The sequence below is a fragment of the Branchiostoma lanceolatum genome, chromosome 12 (assembly GCF_035083965.1).
Source record: "Branchiostoma lanceolatum isolate klBraLanc5 chromosome 12, klBraLanc5.hap2, whole genome shotgun sequence".
In the NCBI taxonomy this organism is placed as follows: domain Eukaryota; kingdom Metazoa; phylum Chordata; class Leptocardii; order Amphioxiformes; family Branchiostomatidae; genus Branchiostoma; species Branchiostoma lanceolatum.
Genome location: NC_089733.1, coordinates 9726815 through 9744337, shown reverse-complemented (window position 1 = coordinate 9744337; position 17523 = coordinate 9726815). Strand labels below are relative to the sequence as shown.

The 17523-nt window shown below is 42.3% G+C and overlaps 2 protein-coding genes across 2 annotated transcripts; both read left to right on the top strand.

The window, feature by feature from the left end:
- The first annotated feature begins 2415 nt into the window (after positions 1 to 2415).
- On the top strand, positions 2416 to 6438 carry LOC136446077 (uncharacterized). Its single transcript, XM_066444351.1, has 3 exons — positions 2416 to 3928; positions 4500 to 4653; positions 5419 to 6438. The coding sequence occupies exons 1-3, from the start codon at positions 2626 to 2628 to the stop codon at positions 5570 to 5572; spliced, it is 1611 nt and encodes a 536-aa protein (XP_066300448.1). The 5' UTR covers positions 2416 to 2625; the 3' UTR covers positions 5573 to 6438.
- A 2993-nt stretch (positions 6439 to 9431) lies between these two features.
- On the top strand, positions 9432 to 14718 carry LOC136445973 (transcription factor Ovo-like 2). Its single transcript, XM_066444233.1, has 6 exons — positions 9432 to 9546; positions 9902 to 10004; positions 12945 to 13084; positions 13221 to 13512; positions 13958 to 14082; positions 14328 to 14718. The coding sequence occupies exons 2-6, from the start codon at positions 9920 to 9922 to the stop codon at positions 14598 to 14600; spliced, it is 915 nt and encodes a 304-aa protein (XP_066300330.1). The 5' UTR covers positions 9432 to 9546; positions 9902 to 9919; the 3' UTR covers positions 14601 to 14718.
- The last annotated feature ends 2805 nt before the right edge of the window (positions 14719 to 17523 follow it).

Genomic DNA, 17523 nt, shown 5'->3' with positions numbered 1-17523 from the left:
ATGTGAGGAAATGGAACATTGATGCACACTTCATATTACATTCCTTTAAACATTTATTGACGAGTTTAATGTGTCTTGATTTATGGTTGCTAAAGACTGAAGTTATATCATCAATAGTTTTCGATATTAAGGGAGTGCCAGATGTTAACTTTTAATGATAATAAATTGATTGCACACCAATCGTACAAGGTACAAAGTATGGCATATCTACTGGCACATAAATACAGTTTCATAAGGCTTATTTGCCTTATATGGGGCCTCAGGGAGCACTGGTCCAAAAAGGACGACATGCCAAATAACAAGCTAAAGCACCAGGCATGATGAGAAATGGAGGGGAGGGGGGTCCTAGAGGCGTGAGTAAAATGGTGGTGCCAAGTTAAACTAATGTGGCATAGGTGAAAGACAGCGGTGTGTGTTTGTTTTGAAGGTTTGTAGGTTGTATTTGGGGGGAAAGCAGTGGGCTGGGAGGGAATTCCAAAGTTTTGCAGCTCGTGGAAAAAAGCCGTTACTGTAGAATGACTTAGAGGCTGGTAGTTGTACAGTATAGTGGTGTGAATCAGAGGAGAACCTGGTAGTAGTACGCTGAAAAATTCTCTGTGGCGGGACAAGTAGTGAACGTTCATCAGAACACTGGCCGTGGAAGTATCTATAAAATAGAGACAGGGAGGCAATGTTTCGTCTGTGAGAAAGGGAGTCTAGTTTTGTTTTTCGTCGGGGGGGGGGGTGAAATTCTTCATCTAAGGTTCCTACCTGTGGAGTCCCCATATTCTACATATTTGGGGGTAAAAAGGTGTGTCATTCTGGCGCGCCACCCTTTCTTTTTAAAACGTGACTCTACATCTGTACCATACAGAATGGCACCAAAACACGTAAATGAGACTGTCAACACTCAAAAGAACACATAATTGACGGTTATGCTGTTAAGGCCCGAGGGGCTGCCCCCCTACCAGGGGTATCCGTTCCACAGAGACAATTGAACAGGGCGGATTGGCTTAACACAGGCACAGTATATCCTTGAGGACTTAGTCTAAGCACCCCTCAATAATCTCTTATTCTCGGGGCCTAGAAATGACATTCTAACAAAGAACTGTATAAATTTTCTGGCTTCTTTTATTTTGTCGGCAACACAGATGATTGTATGTCTGGTCATCATTACGATTTCTTAAGAGAAAGTGGTAGTTTAGACACAGGCTTTTCACACGTCTTGAACTATTCTAAGATCTATATATACCACGAAGACATTTCCCACATTACATGGTAGCTTTTATGTTCTAAAATTGGCACCTATTGAAACGAATGTGTTTCTAATTAGTAGGTCTGCCATTTTGGAATCCTTCATGGAGCGCAAAGTAGAAATTTGAAAATTCCCAGCTGTTTTCCCTCTTCTATCAACGTTATCTTTTTAAAATATCAACTTTCGCCAGAGCCATAGCTCTTTTCTGTTTGTACGTAACAAATAAGAAATCAGATAGCACTGGGAATTCTTAACGGACTCATTCCTTTGGGGTAATTATGACGCAGCTCCCAATTTAGCTACGCAGATAAACCTGTATTCTCATTGATACAGAGTATACCTCGAGGGGTAAACAATACCGGGTATTTCTTCAACCTCAACTATTAGATAGAAAGAAAAAAACACGCTAGAAAAGGATGGAAGGAACAACAAATATTTCTCAACTGGCAAGAACTGTCATGTCTAGCTCTGTTGTTTACACTGCACCTGATAACGACCTTTGTCTCTTGATGACAGGTCTTTGAGAGACGGCAGGTGACTAGAATCTGCCCCGAAGGTCTTGGGGGCGTGGCTATCTGATTCGAGGGACAGCCTACGTCACTAACTATTGAACACCCGACAAGCAAAGACGTCAGAAAAGGAGCGGCAGTGAGAAGGTGCGGTCATCAGGTACGTTTCTTAAGTTTTCTCTGTTTGTTTTCGAGTGCCAAGGTGATACAAAAGTTGTCTGATATTGTCGTCATCGTTGATGGCATGGTCGGATGCGTACTCGGGAAGTTTCACTGGGAGTTTGTTGTTCGTTGTAAGAATCCAGAGAGATTCATTCCGTACTGTTGTGTGTTTTGTATGTTTTCAAATCTGGGGCTGTGTGTTAAATAGTATATTCTTGTGAATATCAATATCAATATTTTGTATGGCAAACGACTTACACTGCTGGAAATTTCCTTAGGAGTACGTTGTTCTGTAGCCTTGTATACTGCTATTTGCTGAAAGACGGAGGACTAAAGAGACTCGGCAGCTGTAATAGGGATAGACATGGCTATAGTTCTGTAAAAATTGATACGAATTCATTTTCGGTCAGTTGATTTTCATCATATGTGTCAAACATATTAATTAGACAAAGCTTTACCAAATATGTTCATTCAATTCTAAAATCGAACGTTTTTCTTTTCACTTTCCAGAACGGAAATCCGTGCCGGTGAGAAACAGTATAGCGATGTGGTGACTTCTCGAAAAATATAGCTAGCTTAACATCCGTCCATTCAAAGTAACTCCGTCCAAACCTTCGCTTTGACACATCGACAGCGAGATTTTTGTCCGATTGAAGATTTAACCACCAAGGGATTAGGTTGATTTTATTCTGAGAGTGAGGATTGGAGACAGATGCCACAATGACCGGCAGTGACATTTTCGCGTCCGAGCAAAAACAGACGACAGTCAGCGACCGTACAACCGACGGTTCTGTGATCACAGATAGCACAGAGGATAGCTTCAGCAAAGGGCGAAAGAAGTGGCGAGTACAGAGAGGATATGGCAGAAGAACCGTTCGCAATGCTGTCCCTAAAGAGATCCAAGTGGATAACGACCCCGATGAGAACAACAAGGTATCAGACGTGGCACCTTCGTCTCGAGATGTGAGCCGCGCCATCTTAGAGGGCAACCCCTCGCACGATAGACGTCTGCGGCAGTACATCCAGGGTCTGGAGAGGGGCAGAAAGAAAGTAGAGGTGGACATCTTCCTCCACCAGAGGCAGTTTCTACTGAAACAGCTCTTCAATAAGGATCTGGAGATCAAATACAAGAGGAGAGCGTACCACGGAGTGGAGAGTGACGGTGAAGGAACGGAAGATACGGACGCCTCCCCGGGACAGTTGTCCGAGCTCCCCCGGCTGCAGCGGCCGCAAACGCCGGTGAATGGTAACAGAGTGCCGGCGTGCCATCGTCGACGACTTAGATACTCACACGCACAAGAAGAGAGCCAGACCGGTCCCTCCGAACCGCCGGCGAATGAAACGAGGCCGCTGACGCAAGAAGCAGTGGCAGAACACACACTGGCGCACAGACTAATCGAACACGGCAATGTCAATCATTTTCCGACACTTTCTCACCACGACAAGGCGAGACAAGAAACTGTAGAAGACTCCGTCCGAGATAGCTTCGCTCAGAAATACTGTTCACAGGAAGACGTTGACCAGAATCCGTCCACGGAACAGCCACTACAGCCTGAAGAACGGTACGTTGAGCTCGACGATTCCGACCCGAGTACATTCCTGATCAAGAAGCTACTATGCTGTGACGTTGAAGACAACGCTGCTCCTCGAGAAAACGACGTAGAACTTGAAACAATCCTTAGCAGCTCGTACGATGTAACCGAGCAACAAAGCATGGAAGTGAAAGGCACGGCAATAGCAGGAGAAAGTGGAATCACAGAGCAAAGAAGAACTCTCTCCAGAAAGAAGTCGTCTTTGACCGACGGTGCAAGTTCTCGGGACAACATTCCACCCTACGGCACTCTTGGAGGGTGCCGAATGCCCAGGATTGTGAGGAGAGAGGAGCGGGCCGCAGCAGCTGAGCCTGCGGATTCGGCAGCGAGTCCGCCCGAGCGCCTTCCCCACCTCGGTCGGTCTGCTTTCGTAAGCCAGAAGAGTTTCTCGTCGCCCAACCTGCTGAGATCTCACCCAGTGTCACTTGAAGGTAAGACTCTCCTTCAAAACTTACTTTTTAATTCTTATATCATAGTCAACAATACTAAGACCTAACTTTAGTTCTGTATAACATCATGTTCAGCTTGCTAAGTATAGGAAAAAGGAACTGAAAGAGGGAGAAATTTGATAGCAAAAACAGCCCAAGGGTACAAATTAGAAAAAACAAAAGCCGTACAAGTGGGGGATCGTAAGCGATGTTCAGTAAATTGTTAGTACTACTACAGCAGTATCTTTTCGACGAGGAGAGGCAAGTCTTCAATGAACCAAAATAGTTTGCAACCTTATAGCTCCTCTTAAGATACGTCTATGTTGACTAGTATTGTTGCCATATATATACTATTGAAAGATTTCGCTAAAAGATACCCAAAATCTCACTGCCTTTAGGCCGATACTACGTAACGCACATAAGAAGGATAATTAGTAAATCAGATTGGTAAAAGGCATTGTTTTCCTTCTGAAATATCAATATAAACCTTTGCTTTCTGTTAATATTATATAAATCTTTGTTTTCATTCTAAACTTTTGATATAAACCTTTGTTTGCTTTGTTTGTTTTAACAGAACGTCGCGGGTTCGGATCTCATCCTGCCATCGTACAAACAGACGCGGAGCCGCAGTCATCTCTGGCCAGAAGCAAGAAGCAGATCATCGAGAAACTCGCACTGTCCCTCCCCGTCCACCTCCTGACCAAAGCGATGGAAGACAAAGACCAGAGGTAAGCAAAGAGCTTTCTTTTGATTTATCCCATTTTTTTTCTTAAAAGATCTCTCTTTAATTTTATGATGCAGCTAAGCAATTGCTTGTGATCCGCTTTCCTCAAAACAACTTCTGTAATTTTGTAACAGATCTATTGTGAGTGCCTTACTTTCCTTTAAGAGATAGATACGTGGTGATTAAGGAGATCTTCTTTCATTTGCAGGTGTCTTAGCTTAGGCATTTACTCGGGTTATCTTCGTAATGCAATGGACATTAACAAAGACCACATGCCGTGCACATGAATGATTCTTTTCAATCTGAAATTCGCAAGCAGAATTGGATCTAATGGACCTTCTTTAGATGTTCAAAATGGTGGAAGGTTAGGGTCAGAGGGATCATGAAATAGCCCTTTTTCATTGGATAGTATAAGTATATTCACCTTGAGCAATAGATCCGGATAATTGAACATAATTCCCCTCACTACTTTGTAATTAAGTCTGGAATTTTGCGGCCTATGGGTTTGAATCGGCAGGGGGTCGACCAGGCTTATACAACTAGCAAAGCATCCTGGGAATGAGCAAATGAATAAAGCACTGACCTCTTTTTATTGTAAACAGAGTTCGATTCATTTCAAGACATTTCTTTCAAACAATGAACAGCAGTTCTACAAATGGTTAAAAGCTTATTCATTTTTATTCACTGAATCGCTGTTGATATCAGCAACAACAAACGAGTTATTATACATTAGAAATAAAACGTATCGCTTTTGATTTTGTTCTCACAGGATTCTGACCCTGTCTTGGAAGGACACCCATGATAAACAGAAGCGACTTCTGGCGAAAACCAAGAAGACGCTCTACGAGAACCATCTCCGCGACCCGAGATTCGTCAAGCTACAGGAGAGCCTGTGCACCATCGAGACGCCCCCTACCGAGTAGAATGGCACTGCAGCTTGCGAAAATGCTTGTCTGTCATCCGGTGGTTGTTATAGAAGTATGTTAATGTACTGACATCCCTAGGGTACTTTCTTAAAGCAGACTCTCAAAGCGCAAAACTCCGAAAGGACAGCATAGTGTCCTTAGTACAGTATGAATGTAGATAAGAAATGTTGACTACTACTAAATGTATTTACCGTCCAGTAAAGTACACAATCCAAAAGTCTTTTAAATGATTTTATAATATTCAACCCGTTCTTGTCCATTTAAACAAAAACACCGTCCAGCTATATATGACCGAACAAAGCTGACAATGTAGATAAGTGTATTTCTATTTTGTGACCGTCCAAATGTACGACGCCCTCCAGTTTCAGTAGAATTCGAAAAAAGGTCACATTTTGTTGTACATAGAGAATTGATAAAAGTGTTGATATATCATCGCCCTTTGTAAATAGAATAGTTATACTTTGAAATCGCAAGAAGCTCAGTGCTATACTGTTCGTTGATATGTGGCGTTGTGAAAATAACGATGTCTGCTTCTTTGAATTTTTGTAGCTAACCATACGATGACGTTTTGTTAATACGCTGTGGTTTCAAAGAGTATTCTGGTTTGATCTATAGATTTCATTCGCACTTTCTTTTTCTTTTATGAGGATAAGGCAGAGAGGTATAACTACTCAACGAGAAATTGCCTTCTCCTCAAATTTGTTGTGTTGCAAATCAGTGTGCTGTCATTATTATAATTATACTTTTGTGCTGTAAGTTATATTTAAATTGACCTTTCTGTGTGCAATGTAAAAAGAAATAATGGAGCTCGGTATAAGAAGTGTGAAGTGAATAAAAGTGTTATGAGAGATGAAATATAAGAAGTTTTGTTATTGTGTGACTTCTTATTCCACTTATCAATCATGTGTAATCAGCTGATATATTAAAGACGCTGCCTAGAATACAACACGAACCAACGGCACAAACGCCAACAGAACAGGACAGGGGTAAAGACATAAAGGAATGATTTGAGACAAACAACAGAACATCATACCAATGTCAGATGGTATAAATGTATCATGGAGAAGCCATCTAACAAATAAGCAACTCTATGGCTCTCTGCCACCCATTTCATCAGTAGTGCGACAACGCTGGCTCGCCCTGGCAGGGCATGTTGTTCGCAGTGACAAACCTGCTAGGCGACTAATTCAGAGGCTACCCGAGGGAAAACGCAGAGTTGGAAGACCTCACACTACTTTATCGACATTGATTGAAAGAGACACTGGACTCTCAGGTTCTGCATTGATAGCTGCCATGAAGGACAGATCGTACTGGAAAAACTTTATTGATTGTATCTCACCGCAGTAAACCCGGAAGCATGATGATGATGATGATAGAAGTCGGCTTGTGGCGAAGAAGTCACGTAAATGGGTGTGTATAAAATGGTGTCATTAGCCACCTGGGGTGGAAATTGCCATTTTTGACTGGCACAAGTGACATCATGGGTAGCCTCTCCCAGGCTCCAGACGTGGCTGGAACGAGTAGAAATCGGCGAGTTAGAGAAGGTGGTCAGCCGATAGATACAGTTTGCCACATCAGGAGCCTGGTAGAGACTAACTCATGGGCTCCCTTTAAGTAAAGAAGTAACCATTTAGTTAGAGCTCAACTCTCTGTCAGTTGAATGAGTTCATTTTATACACTGTTTCACTATGAGTGTTAGAGAACACTCCTCCGTAGATATGGCATAGGGGGGCACGAACCATTTACCTTACAATCATGATCAACTCTACTAGAACATTGCTACTCTAACGTATTGAAGGAGAAAGTTATGCATTTAGGAGTCCGAGCCAACGTCAACGAGACATAGGCACATTTAATGAGAAGTGGGGTTCTAGCACACCACTGCAAATATATTTATAACAATAGTCGATACACTGTCTCAATTAAGGTTCAGAACCACCTTGGTACACAAGATAACAACTCGTAATAAAGTTGCGACCCCACGCGGAGATATTGCAAACTTCATCTCTGAAAAGCCGACCGAGAAGAAAGCTCTTGATGGAAGTTGGATCAATACAGCCCAGCAGTTCTACACTCAATGGGTATTACATGTACGTGTCATGCAAGCCAGATCTATAAGAAGAGTCAATATATTACGCAGTTATGAGCTTTTAGTAATGACCTCCCGCCATTATGACCTAAAAGTGCTAGACGTACTAAGATGTCCAGAAACTTGAACAGTTAAGTTGCACCTTAAAGATCTGTGCGAAATTGTAATGTCTGTAACCAGCTGCTTATTGTAGAAGAAATATTTTGAAATATCGATTTTTGGCGAATTTTTTTTGTTATCGAACAAAAAAAATCGCTAGAAATCGATATTTCAAAATAATCTCGTAGGCACACGTCATTCTTTAAGTATTAGTATCATGTACATTCCTGCAAAGTTATATTGCTAAACATCGAAGCACAAGCCAAGGAGAAAGTTTTTTTCTAAAAAAAGGGGCGTGGCCTTATAAATCTTGATGACGTAATCATGACATCATACTAATTTGCACAAATTATCACCTTGCTATAAGGTACTACCTGAAAAAAATAAGGTTGAGGAAGGTTTATAAAGCTTAAGAAAGGTGTTTTTTTTAAACATCCCAAAATTCCTCAGCCACCCTTCAACAATGCCTTAAGTGAAGTAATAAAAAGTCATGTATCTGCTTTGGTTGGTTGGTTTCCCTTGGGGGACAGTGACGATTGAAAAACGCCACATAGCGACTTTGTACAAAATCACACGTCACCTCAAAGGATGAGCTCCGTGACAAGACAAGTAAACTGTTGACCCCAAGGTCCGTTTCTTTCATGCATGACGACTCAACTCACTTAAAATTTTAAACATCTAAAACTAAAGGCTAGAAGATTACACAACTGTATGCAGAGTCAGTTAAAACGTCGGATTTTAAAACAGCGTTGTGTAATTTTTCAGACATGAAACTTTCTTCTACAAATGTCAGTCTAAAAGATTTGTGGTATGACAATAGCTATGTCATAAATATACATCAGTCAGGAATGTAGTAATGTCTCTTCCGAAACGACCTCTGGGTCAGAGGTATCAGATAACACACTCTAATGTAATTAAGTTTTTATCCAGTCACCGCTAAAAGATTTGCAATTGTATCAATTCCATGACCCGTTGTCTACACAGGTGTCTGAATGTGCCAGGGTAAGACAACAAGTTTGGCGCTGGATGTCAACAAACAACTTGTGTGCCGCAGATCGAACGTTCGTGTGTTTGACACACGCGCAAAGCTAGTGTGGATAATTGTCTGCCGCGTTTTGTGTTTCTGCAGAGTGCGATGAAATTATCCCCCGAGTCACCTGGACATTGCATTATGAATAGGGGTGTGCCAAAAATAGATTTACAATAACATACAGATATCGATTATAACGGATAACATTTAATGGATTGATAAAACTAATACGATTACGTATCTCAGCTAATTCTGATTCAGTCACAATTTTAGGGCATCAAAATTGCTTTTTGCAAAGATTTGTCAATGAAACACCCCTATTATGAAGAGTACTGGTACTGCCCAAACCGGTTCGGTAACCCACATACCGTTATACAGGTTGCATGCAAATATGGCTTCCTCCTATTGTTATACAGATAGCTCCGGTTGTAGGAATGTACCACTTGTGGGGGACATATGATTTTAAAGTATACCAATTTTTTCCATTTTTCATTGATATTTGTATTTTTACCATTCTTGTATCATGAAAGGCGTAAGAATTAGTCTGTATTTAGTTTCTTACAGTATTCATTAGTTTTGTGAACTTAGATAGGAGTTGAGAATTTTTTTATTTTCGAACACCCCCCTTTCGTCTCTAGAATCGTACGTCCAAGAAGCATCGTGCGAGCGTTGTTACGGTTTACCCACACGCAGCAGCCGGCGGCAAAGTGCACAAGCGGTCTGACTGTTCCCTCTATCCGCCACAACTTACAGGTAAGGACACTTAGACTACAAACTGTCACTAAAAGGCACCGTTTTGAAGGAAGATTCGACTATCCCAGTCAGCCACAGGTGTTCCGGGTTGTTTCAGGTACCGTTGTTTGGCGTGACAAGGGTGGAATGTTCGATTTTATACAAAAATGTGAGAAATTTACCCATCCGGAAATGGTGGGTGGATAGCGGGAACCTCGAAGCGCCCTCCCCTACGAAATTCAATGAGTGTCACTCAGCCGTGTCTCAAGCCCGAAGTTTGAACTGTTCTTTGTGGAACTGATTCGAAACTTTGTGGCGAAAGTTTTCATGTAACTTTTGCTGGGCTGGTTTAAAGATTTACCTGTTTTCTCAACAGGAAGTGAAGTAGCGGGAAATGCCGAAGTCCTTCCTCGTGAAATGTCGGAGCTCCGGTCGGGAGGGCCCGCCGCCGGTCTACCCCGATACGAGCTACTTTTCAGGTGAGTAAAAAAAACGATACTTGGCAACTTGAACACGTCCGAGGCGGTACAGTTTTTCTTCCATAAATCTCTGACAGCGGATTTGACGGACTTATCAGATTGTAGCAGGGTATATCCAGGGGATTATGCTGGTACATAGGAAAAGATTTGTTCCGCTGACTGTTACGCAAGCACTTCGCATTACACAAGTTTATAAGAGTTCAGTGATCGGCCATGTATACCTATAGAAATCAGATTGGTATACTTAGAAGTACTTTATGCTGTAGTAGACGTCAAACGCTATTGATTTGACTTAGAATTCGCTAACCCTTCCATGGTTAGCCTTTATCGTTAGAATCGCAACAAGGCAGTATGCATCATTTTGATTTTGATGTAACTTTAACGTAAGACAACTTTTGCGTTCGTACAAACAAACTTGAGGCAAGTACGTGGCCCATGTAAGGATAAACGCTGCATTCCCGTAGTTTAAAAGGTAACAAAATGGTGGCTAGGTAGGAAAGCTGTCTGCACGACTCTTGCCCAAATAAAATGGCCACTCTCAGACCGGTCGTACCGCTACAAACTGCGCACAGGAATTCGTCCCGTGTTGGCAACAAACATTCGCGGATTAGACAAGACAGGCGCGTCGGCGGTGCAAGCTTGGGGAACGGGACCGAAACGTTACAAAGAGCCGCTACCTGCCTCTTAACACAAGAGACACACGGGATAAAGCTCTTACAGTGTCCAAAGCGTTGGTAACAGTGTACTGTAAGAGACAACTTGTTAAGACTCCTTGCCATTGAAATACTCGAACAACTTGCGTAATGATAGAAAGGCTTTTTTCTTCAAAGCATAAGAACTAAGATTTTTTTTCCGTCATAGCTTTCTACATGTACCACAAAAGAGGCGGAGTTTGCAGAAAATGACGTTTTATCAATTGTTTGCGATGTTGTTTGGCAAAGGTTTAGGTGTGTCGCCAACCATGTCACTGTGTCGCCCATGCCCCTAGGGGGAAATGCCATTCAAATGGGCGCACCTTGCAGACTCTCTTCACTGACCCCGTTGGTTTCATCCCCACCAAAACACTTCTCCAAGCCTCCGTTACGACTGGCTTGTAAGTCGCATTGCCGAACAAAATCCGCTTGTTGTTTCTGAGGTTTACAGCGGACAAAACGTGGAGATTTTGGCGGGATTTCTGCGGTGCAGGTGGGCGGGTGAGGACAGGAACAAGCGGTGCCCCTGGACCTCCGAAAGCGGTCTGTCAGGGACCTACCAATCACAACATCTTAACGGGGGTGGTGATAATCAGTTGTAAAATGCAAATAATAGGTTCGCACAGCCCTTTGCTACCGTTAAAAACGTTGAAATGTGAACACTTCAGTCGTTTGTTTCACAGAATGCAAAATAGGTTTTAGAAAAATCTGTAATCATCGCTTTTTGAAGCTAGAGACATGACCCTTCTCGGAAAGGTTAGTCGCGTTTCAAGACAAAAGAAAGAAGACGGGCCGGGTAATTTGCCTTTGTAGAGCGGAGCGTCCATACCTGTAGGGTATGAATATTGCCCTATAGTCCTTACTGTTTAACACAGGTCACACGAAAGAAGGTACAGCTGACAAGGGATGGACTCAATAGAGTCGAGGAGTAGAAAATTTAAAGCAAGTACAGCAGGAGGATAAGAAATACTTCAACAAAACAGAAATAAGTGAAAATACCTGATCGTTCTTACTCCAAGCATTCCCGTGCACTGAGCTCGAAATTGATTTTGAAGACATAATTTGTTGAAAAAATAAATGCCTTTAAGAATCACGGGATAACCATTGTAAATGAATGGTATCTTGTGATTGACAGATGTACAGACGACAAGATCAGGGGAGCATGGCACAGCTGACCAGTTATTTATTTTTGCTCTACTCTTGCGTCTCATATCCGTATGTACACAGACCACCATAGACAAGATTCCTTATGATATGTATGCGACGCTGTTTCGCAACTTAAGTGTCACAGACAAAAAATTGATCTTGTACGAAAGCTTTACTTTCGGTGCAAAAATTACTTTTTAAAAAAGTGCGTACTTTTTAACGTACTTCGGTAGGTTTTGTTTTGTAATGTTAGAAAATGATGCGTAAAGGTCAGGAAACCGTTGAACTTTGTGGACGTTCCCCCTGAAGTCTGCCGCTTGTCTTTTAGTCTGAAGTTACCGCCCAAGGATCGCCCAAGGCCTCTCAACGGTCCGGGTAGAACAGTCCACTTCATTACAACAAGAGGGTGCCACAAAACAAGATAAACAGAAAGTTCTATTACAAAGCGCTTAAAGTTTGCTAGTTATATGTTTCATTTGAATCATTCACAGCTACATGATTGAAAAAGCAACAAGGACAGGGAAAATGTTTGTAACGTCGCTCTAGGGTTGTCAATAATTGCCCCTATCTTCTTCGCGGTTGGAATCCAAATTGCTGGTAAGACTGGTTCTTCAAAGCTTTATGTCTTTTCACCTAGATACCGCGCGAGACAACGGTCTTATGCACAGGAACGCCCATCTTTTGTCTTCCCCGCAGAAACAGTTACAGTCCGCGTTTCCTGTCTTGTTGACGGGCTAAACAACCACTCAGACACCAGCCGCTACAAAATCCTTCATTTGCTTGGAAAGTAGAATTTCCATGGCAACGGGGATTTTGGCAAATCGATGGTTTGGTCGGAATATTAACGTTTTGGTAGTCTGATATACCTGGATATGAAAAATGTGCTTCTTTTCTTCACTCTGTGATGAAAGTTGCTATTTCTTCTTGAAGCGGAACACTTCGTTGGTCCACACTTGCATTTCTTGAGCATCACGCAAGGTGGCGCAGTGTCACTGGCTGGTTATACTAGTAGTTCATCGAGTCAATGCATTGCATATCTTTCTTCAATTGTTGTTAAAAACACAATTATAACTGTCGCTTTTTTATTTTCCTCTCACTACAGTTCAGTTATCCCCACCCCCTGGAGCAGTCGCTACGTTCGAGTTCCAACCTGCCTCTGACAGCAAGTCAGCGCATGCGCAGCAAACCGTCCCACCGGAGAGCTCCAGCTGTGCGTCCGAGAGCGCCGCCCTACCGGCAGAGGTAGGAACTACAGCTTGATAGTAATTCTTATGTTCGTTTGACAAAGCAGATATTTGGCTGAGTCTAATATAGTATCTGTTCGTTCTGTATGTCTTTTAAGAAACAAAAGTCCATTTGTTTTGTTCGTCTTTTGTAGGGTTCGAAGAAAATCTCCCCGGCAAAGACAGAGAACAGAAAGACCAGCAAACCTGTTGCCAAGGTTACAGGGACGCAATATACCGTCAAACAGGAACGGTCCACCCCCGCGAAACCACTCAACGAAGCACGTCCCTACGTCTGCTCTCTATGCGGCAAGGACTTCGCCGTACAGCGCATGCTCAACAGACACATGAAGTGCCACAGCGCCACCAAGCGGTACAAGTGCGAACACTGCCCCAAGGGATTCAACGACACGTTCGACTTGAAACGTCACGTGCGCACCCACACAGGTAGGAAGACAGACGACTTCTTTTCAGATAACTGATATACTTGAATTTGCACACCCTTCATTTTCTGTTTGTTCTGTTTTCTGGTGATATATAGAAGAACTAAATTGCACGGCAAGTGTACACAGTACAAAGTACGGCAACAACGATTAAACATGATACAAAATGAAAGTATAGAAGAAAGCTCAACGTCCTAATTACTAATACAATACTATAAGGGCTAGCATAAGTCTTTGATATAGTGTTATATATATATATGAGTGTGTGTGTGTGTGTGTGTGTGTGTGTGTGTGTGTGTGTGTGTGTGTGCGTTTTTTATGTGTTACATTTGAAGCCATTTGCACGTTCGTCTTTCATGTTTTCCCTGTCAATGACTGAGTGTTGGATTCAATCACATCAAGACTCGCTAGGCGGCGTTTGTAAGTTTGTTGTTCTTGTCCCCTTACAGGAATCCGACCGTACAAGTGTGAGGAGTGCGGGAAGGGCTTCACCCAGAGGTGTTCCCTGGAGTCTCACTACAAGAAGGTGCACGGGCTCACCCTCAGCTATGGCTACAAGGAACGGAGGGAGAAGGTATGCGTGTTTCGACACTCGCCAGGGGGCATGTTTAAACCACTCGTCACATTACGGGAATCTTGTAAAAGAGCGAACCAGTCAAGAAAAAACATTTTCTACTCATTCTTTCATTCATTTCTTCCCTTATTCGCCTCTGTCTTGCTAATTCTGTCTCTCTCAATCCATAACCATTTGCTTTTCTCAACTTTTGTATTCCACCGCAAATGATCATAAGTCAACGTTCCCCTCCCTCCTTTCCCCAGATCTATGTGTGCGAGGAGTGCGGCCATGCCACCATGAGCCCCGAGGAGCACCTGGAACATCTGAAACAGGTGCACCCGGACAACCCCGACCTCAACAAGAGCTTCGAGAGGAAACACCTGCTGAAGAAACAGACGGACGGCGAAACTCCAGACCACCTGGAAACAGATAGCGACGACAGTACGAGTGACAAGAAAGAGGAGGGTAAAAGAAAAGACAACGGAAAACAAAAACTGCCAGCAGCAAAGAGGATACGGGCTGAAACAGCTGCGTGAGATTTCTGAATATGCAAGTGCCATAGTTTCTTTAGTTCATTCAACAACTCAATACCATGAATATGCAGGACTCAATCACTTTTTTCTGTACTGAATTGTGCATATACCACCATATATTTTACGTTGGGAAAATGTAGGGAAGACATTCTAGAAACGCACAACAGAAGAGCCGTTTCGAAACCAACTCATCATTGTAATCAGCTAGACTGGTGAGGGGATCTAAAAATATCTACTGAGGGAGTTTGCCATTACATTTAATTTGTTGTATGACCACTTATGTTCAGTCTTGATCGTCGCAATCTCGACTTTATTCCTGGCAAAGATGTTAATTATCCGTAGCGCAGTGCATGATGGGGATTTTGCAGTGTCAAACGGGGCAATTCTGTAGTGCATTATGGGTATCATAACTTCCATAAAGTACTGGCTGTACAGGGTTGAGGAGATTCTATTTTTCTTACTTCAGTTCTTGTTACTTGCCACTAAAAATATATATACTTGAGGAAGAACTTTATTTGGAGAACGTCTTGCACGTCGAACAAGCATTATAAATCCTTAGTTATGTTATGACATGCCTAGGAGTAAATATCCGGCATATGTGTAAGTCTGGCGGCGGTTCTAGAGCCTCTCACACTGATAGAAATGTGTGCAAAGCTATAAGGTTGAAAAACATATCAAGGCTTTAAAATATCCGGAACTATGCAGGCATATAGGTGTGTCGTACGTATACGGGCATATCTGGGCGGTAGATTTTCATGGTTTGCTATAGAATGTGCAATATCCACTGGGTACGGAATCATTGCTACCGCTGCTATGCACCTCTCATTGTACATACCATATAAGGGGTGGTTACGGCCTTGTGTGGGTTTTTGCATATATTAGCATATATTTATCTATTTTTGGAAGTGACGAACTGTGGTGCAATATTACGAGAAGTTGGTTAGGGAGGGTCGATAAGGGTTTCGCTGTGGGATACCTTGGGTGCCAATAAAGAGAGCTTAGATATACATCACTGTGATCTGTTTCCTTACTTAAACTGACAAGAAACACGCACACATCAAACAAGAGGAGATAATAACCAAATCCTACTTCGAGAAATATAAATATACTGGTATAAATTTGAGAACAGAAGTAACGCAAATGTCACTGACAAGAATATGTTAACTTATGCTTAGGTCTCAATTGGAAACAGGGCTTGATAGGTTGGCACGTTCGGACGTGAAGCCTACGTGGCCCCGTGGGACACCCTGAGGCTGCCGGGCTGCTTTTTGGGCCCGGCCGGGATCCCAAATCATTTTAAGTCGGACTTAGAATCAACGCGGGAGCCGGTAACAAATAGACGCCGTGAGCTAATCATACGAGTATCGTATGACCCCCCCCCCCTGAACCCGGCAAATTCCTGGCTTGGGGGCCCGGCCGGGACTTCACCCCCTACCGGCGCAATTGTGACCTAAGCATTTGTAACAAATGTACAGTCATCTAGTCTAGTTTAAAATTTTAATTTGTAGGCATCTCGGTGGTGCTATCAAAGAATGTGTTTTTTCCTTTGAAAGTTCACTTGTAGCTTAATACAGGAGTCCTAAACTCCAGGAGGTGGTGTTATTTTCCACTAGATTATGTATCTATGAATACATAATCAGCCAACTTTTTACAGAATTTTGCTTATGGTGAATTACACAAGGTGTGTTTTGTAAAACAATATGATACCCACTAAACCCGTGCAGACCCTACCCATGTATTCCCTATGTGTAAACATTCATCTTTAATGGTGAGTATTTTTGGCATAAATGAGGGTGGTTAAGCACAATAAGAAGGCCAATTGTTAATAAGATATAAAAGAACACAAAGCAAGACAAATTTTTCTTAACCACCCTGACATTCTTTTTGTCATCTAACTTTTGTCAGGCCTTGTCAGGCACATTGTAATAAACCATAGGCTGAGGTTGTTTAATTTGATTAATCAGAAAATAGAGGGTCATCTGAGGAATTCGGTAGAATATTGAATGCTTCTTGATGCGCATTGGGCTAGTGGGTACTTTATCGTATACTGTAAAAAGTAGTCATTTTTACTTCCTAAAACTATCATCTATTGGAAAATAACTCCCCCCTCTGGACTTTAGGACTCCTTTAACCTTGGCATTTATAAAGCAGACAGACTCCAACTTTATCATGGTGAGTGAAGATCGTTTGTGAACCGACACAGACTTCGTTTGATCTATTCCTCCATAAATGGATCTATGACGTCATGGTTTCCTAGCGACAGAGTTGATTGTTATCGTTTAACGACGTGGAAATGGCCATGACCGCTCAGCACAGAGCTTTATGATATTTTCTATTCAGAGAGTCACTGAAAATGGAGCAAAGGTTATCATATTATACATAAAGCGTTTCAGGGGCTCTCATTTATTGTTGACAAGAATAGTTTAGTTTCATGATACATGAAAGGAGTGAAAGATTCACTTGTCACACTGACTCACTAGACCATTGACTTGCGCTTACTTTTCAAGATTCGTGCTTCTTAAAGATTGCAAGTTGTTACTAGTGTTTGTCCAAGGTATGGGATCAAAAGTGCACTTGAGGTTGTTTTTGGTGCAAGCAGCAAACATGCAAGCTTCTCACTGGACTGCGCTATGTTGCGCCAAATTGAGAAAGATATTCGCAAACTGGCGTCAATTAGCGCCATTCCCACCTGAAATTGCGAAGATTTTGAAAATGTTCCAAAATACTTGCACCTGATCTGGAGTCGAAATTGAGAATGTGACCTTCTTTTTTGTAGAAGTTACATATATTTTACCAATGCGTCGCACGTCAGCGTGCCCTTACAAAGGAAAATTGACGAAAATTCACAAAGTTGACGCAAACTTGGTGCAGTCTTGTTAGATACCCGCTTCAGTACGCGTTAACTATGCAGGAGTATTCATACCTC

What these genes read in the sequence shown, in the direction of transcription:
- LOC136446077 (XM_066444351.1), top strand. Translation starts at nt 2,626, where the DNA reads ATGACCGGCAGTGACATTTTCGCGTCCGAGCAAAAACAGACGACAGTC. An exon ending in TCACCCAGTGTCACTTGAAG is followed by an intron (nt 3,929 to 4,499) that starts GTAAGACTCTCC and finishes TTGTTTTAACAG; the next exon opens with AACGTCGCGGGTTCGGATCT. An exon ending in ATGGAAGACAAAGACCAGAG is followed by an intron (nt 4,654 to 5,418) that starts GTAAGCAAAGAG and finishes TTGTTCTCACAG; the next exon opens with GATTCTGACCCTGTCTTGGA.
- LOC136445973 (XM_066444233.1), top strand. Translation starts at nt 9,920, where the DNA reads ATGCCGAAGTCCTTCCTCGTGAAATGTCGGAGCTCCGGTCGGGAGGGC. An exon ending in GCGCCGCCCTACCGGCAGAG is followed by an intron (nt 13,085 to 13,220) that starts GTAGGAACTACA and finishes CGTCTTTTGTAG; the next exon opens with GGTTCGAAGAAAATCTCCCC. An exon ending in TCACGTGCGCACCCACACAG is followed by an intron (nt 13,513 to 13,957) that starts GTAGGAAGACAG and finishes GTCCCCTTACAG; the next exon opens with GAATCCGACCGTACAAGTGT.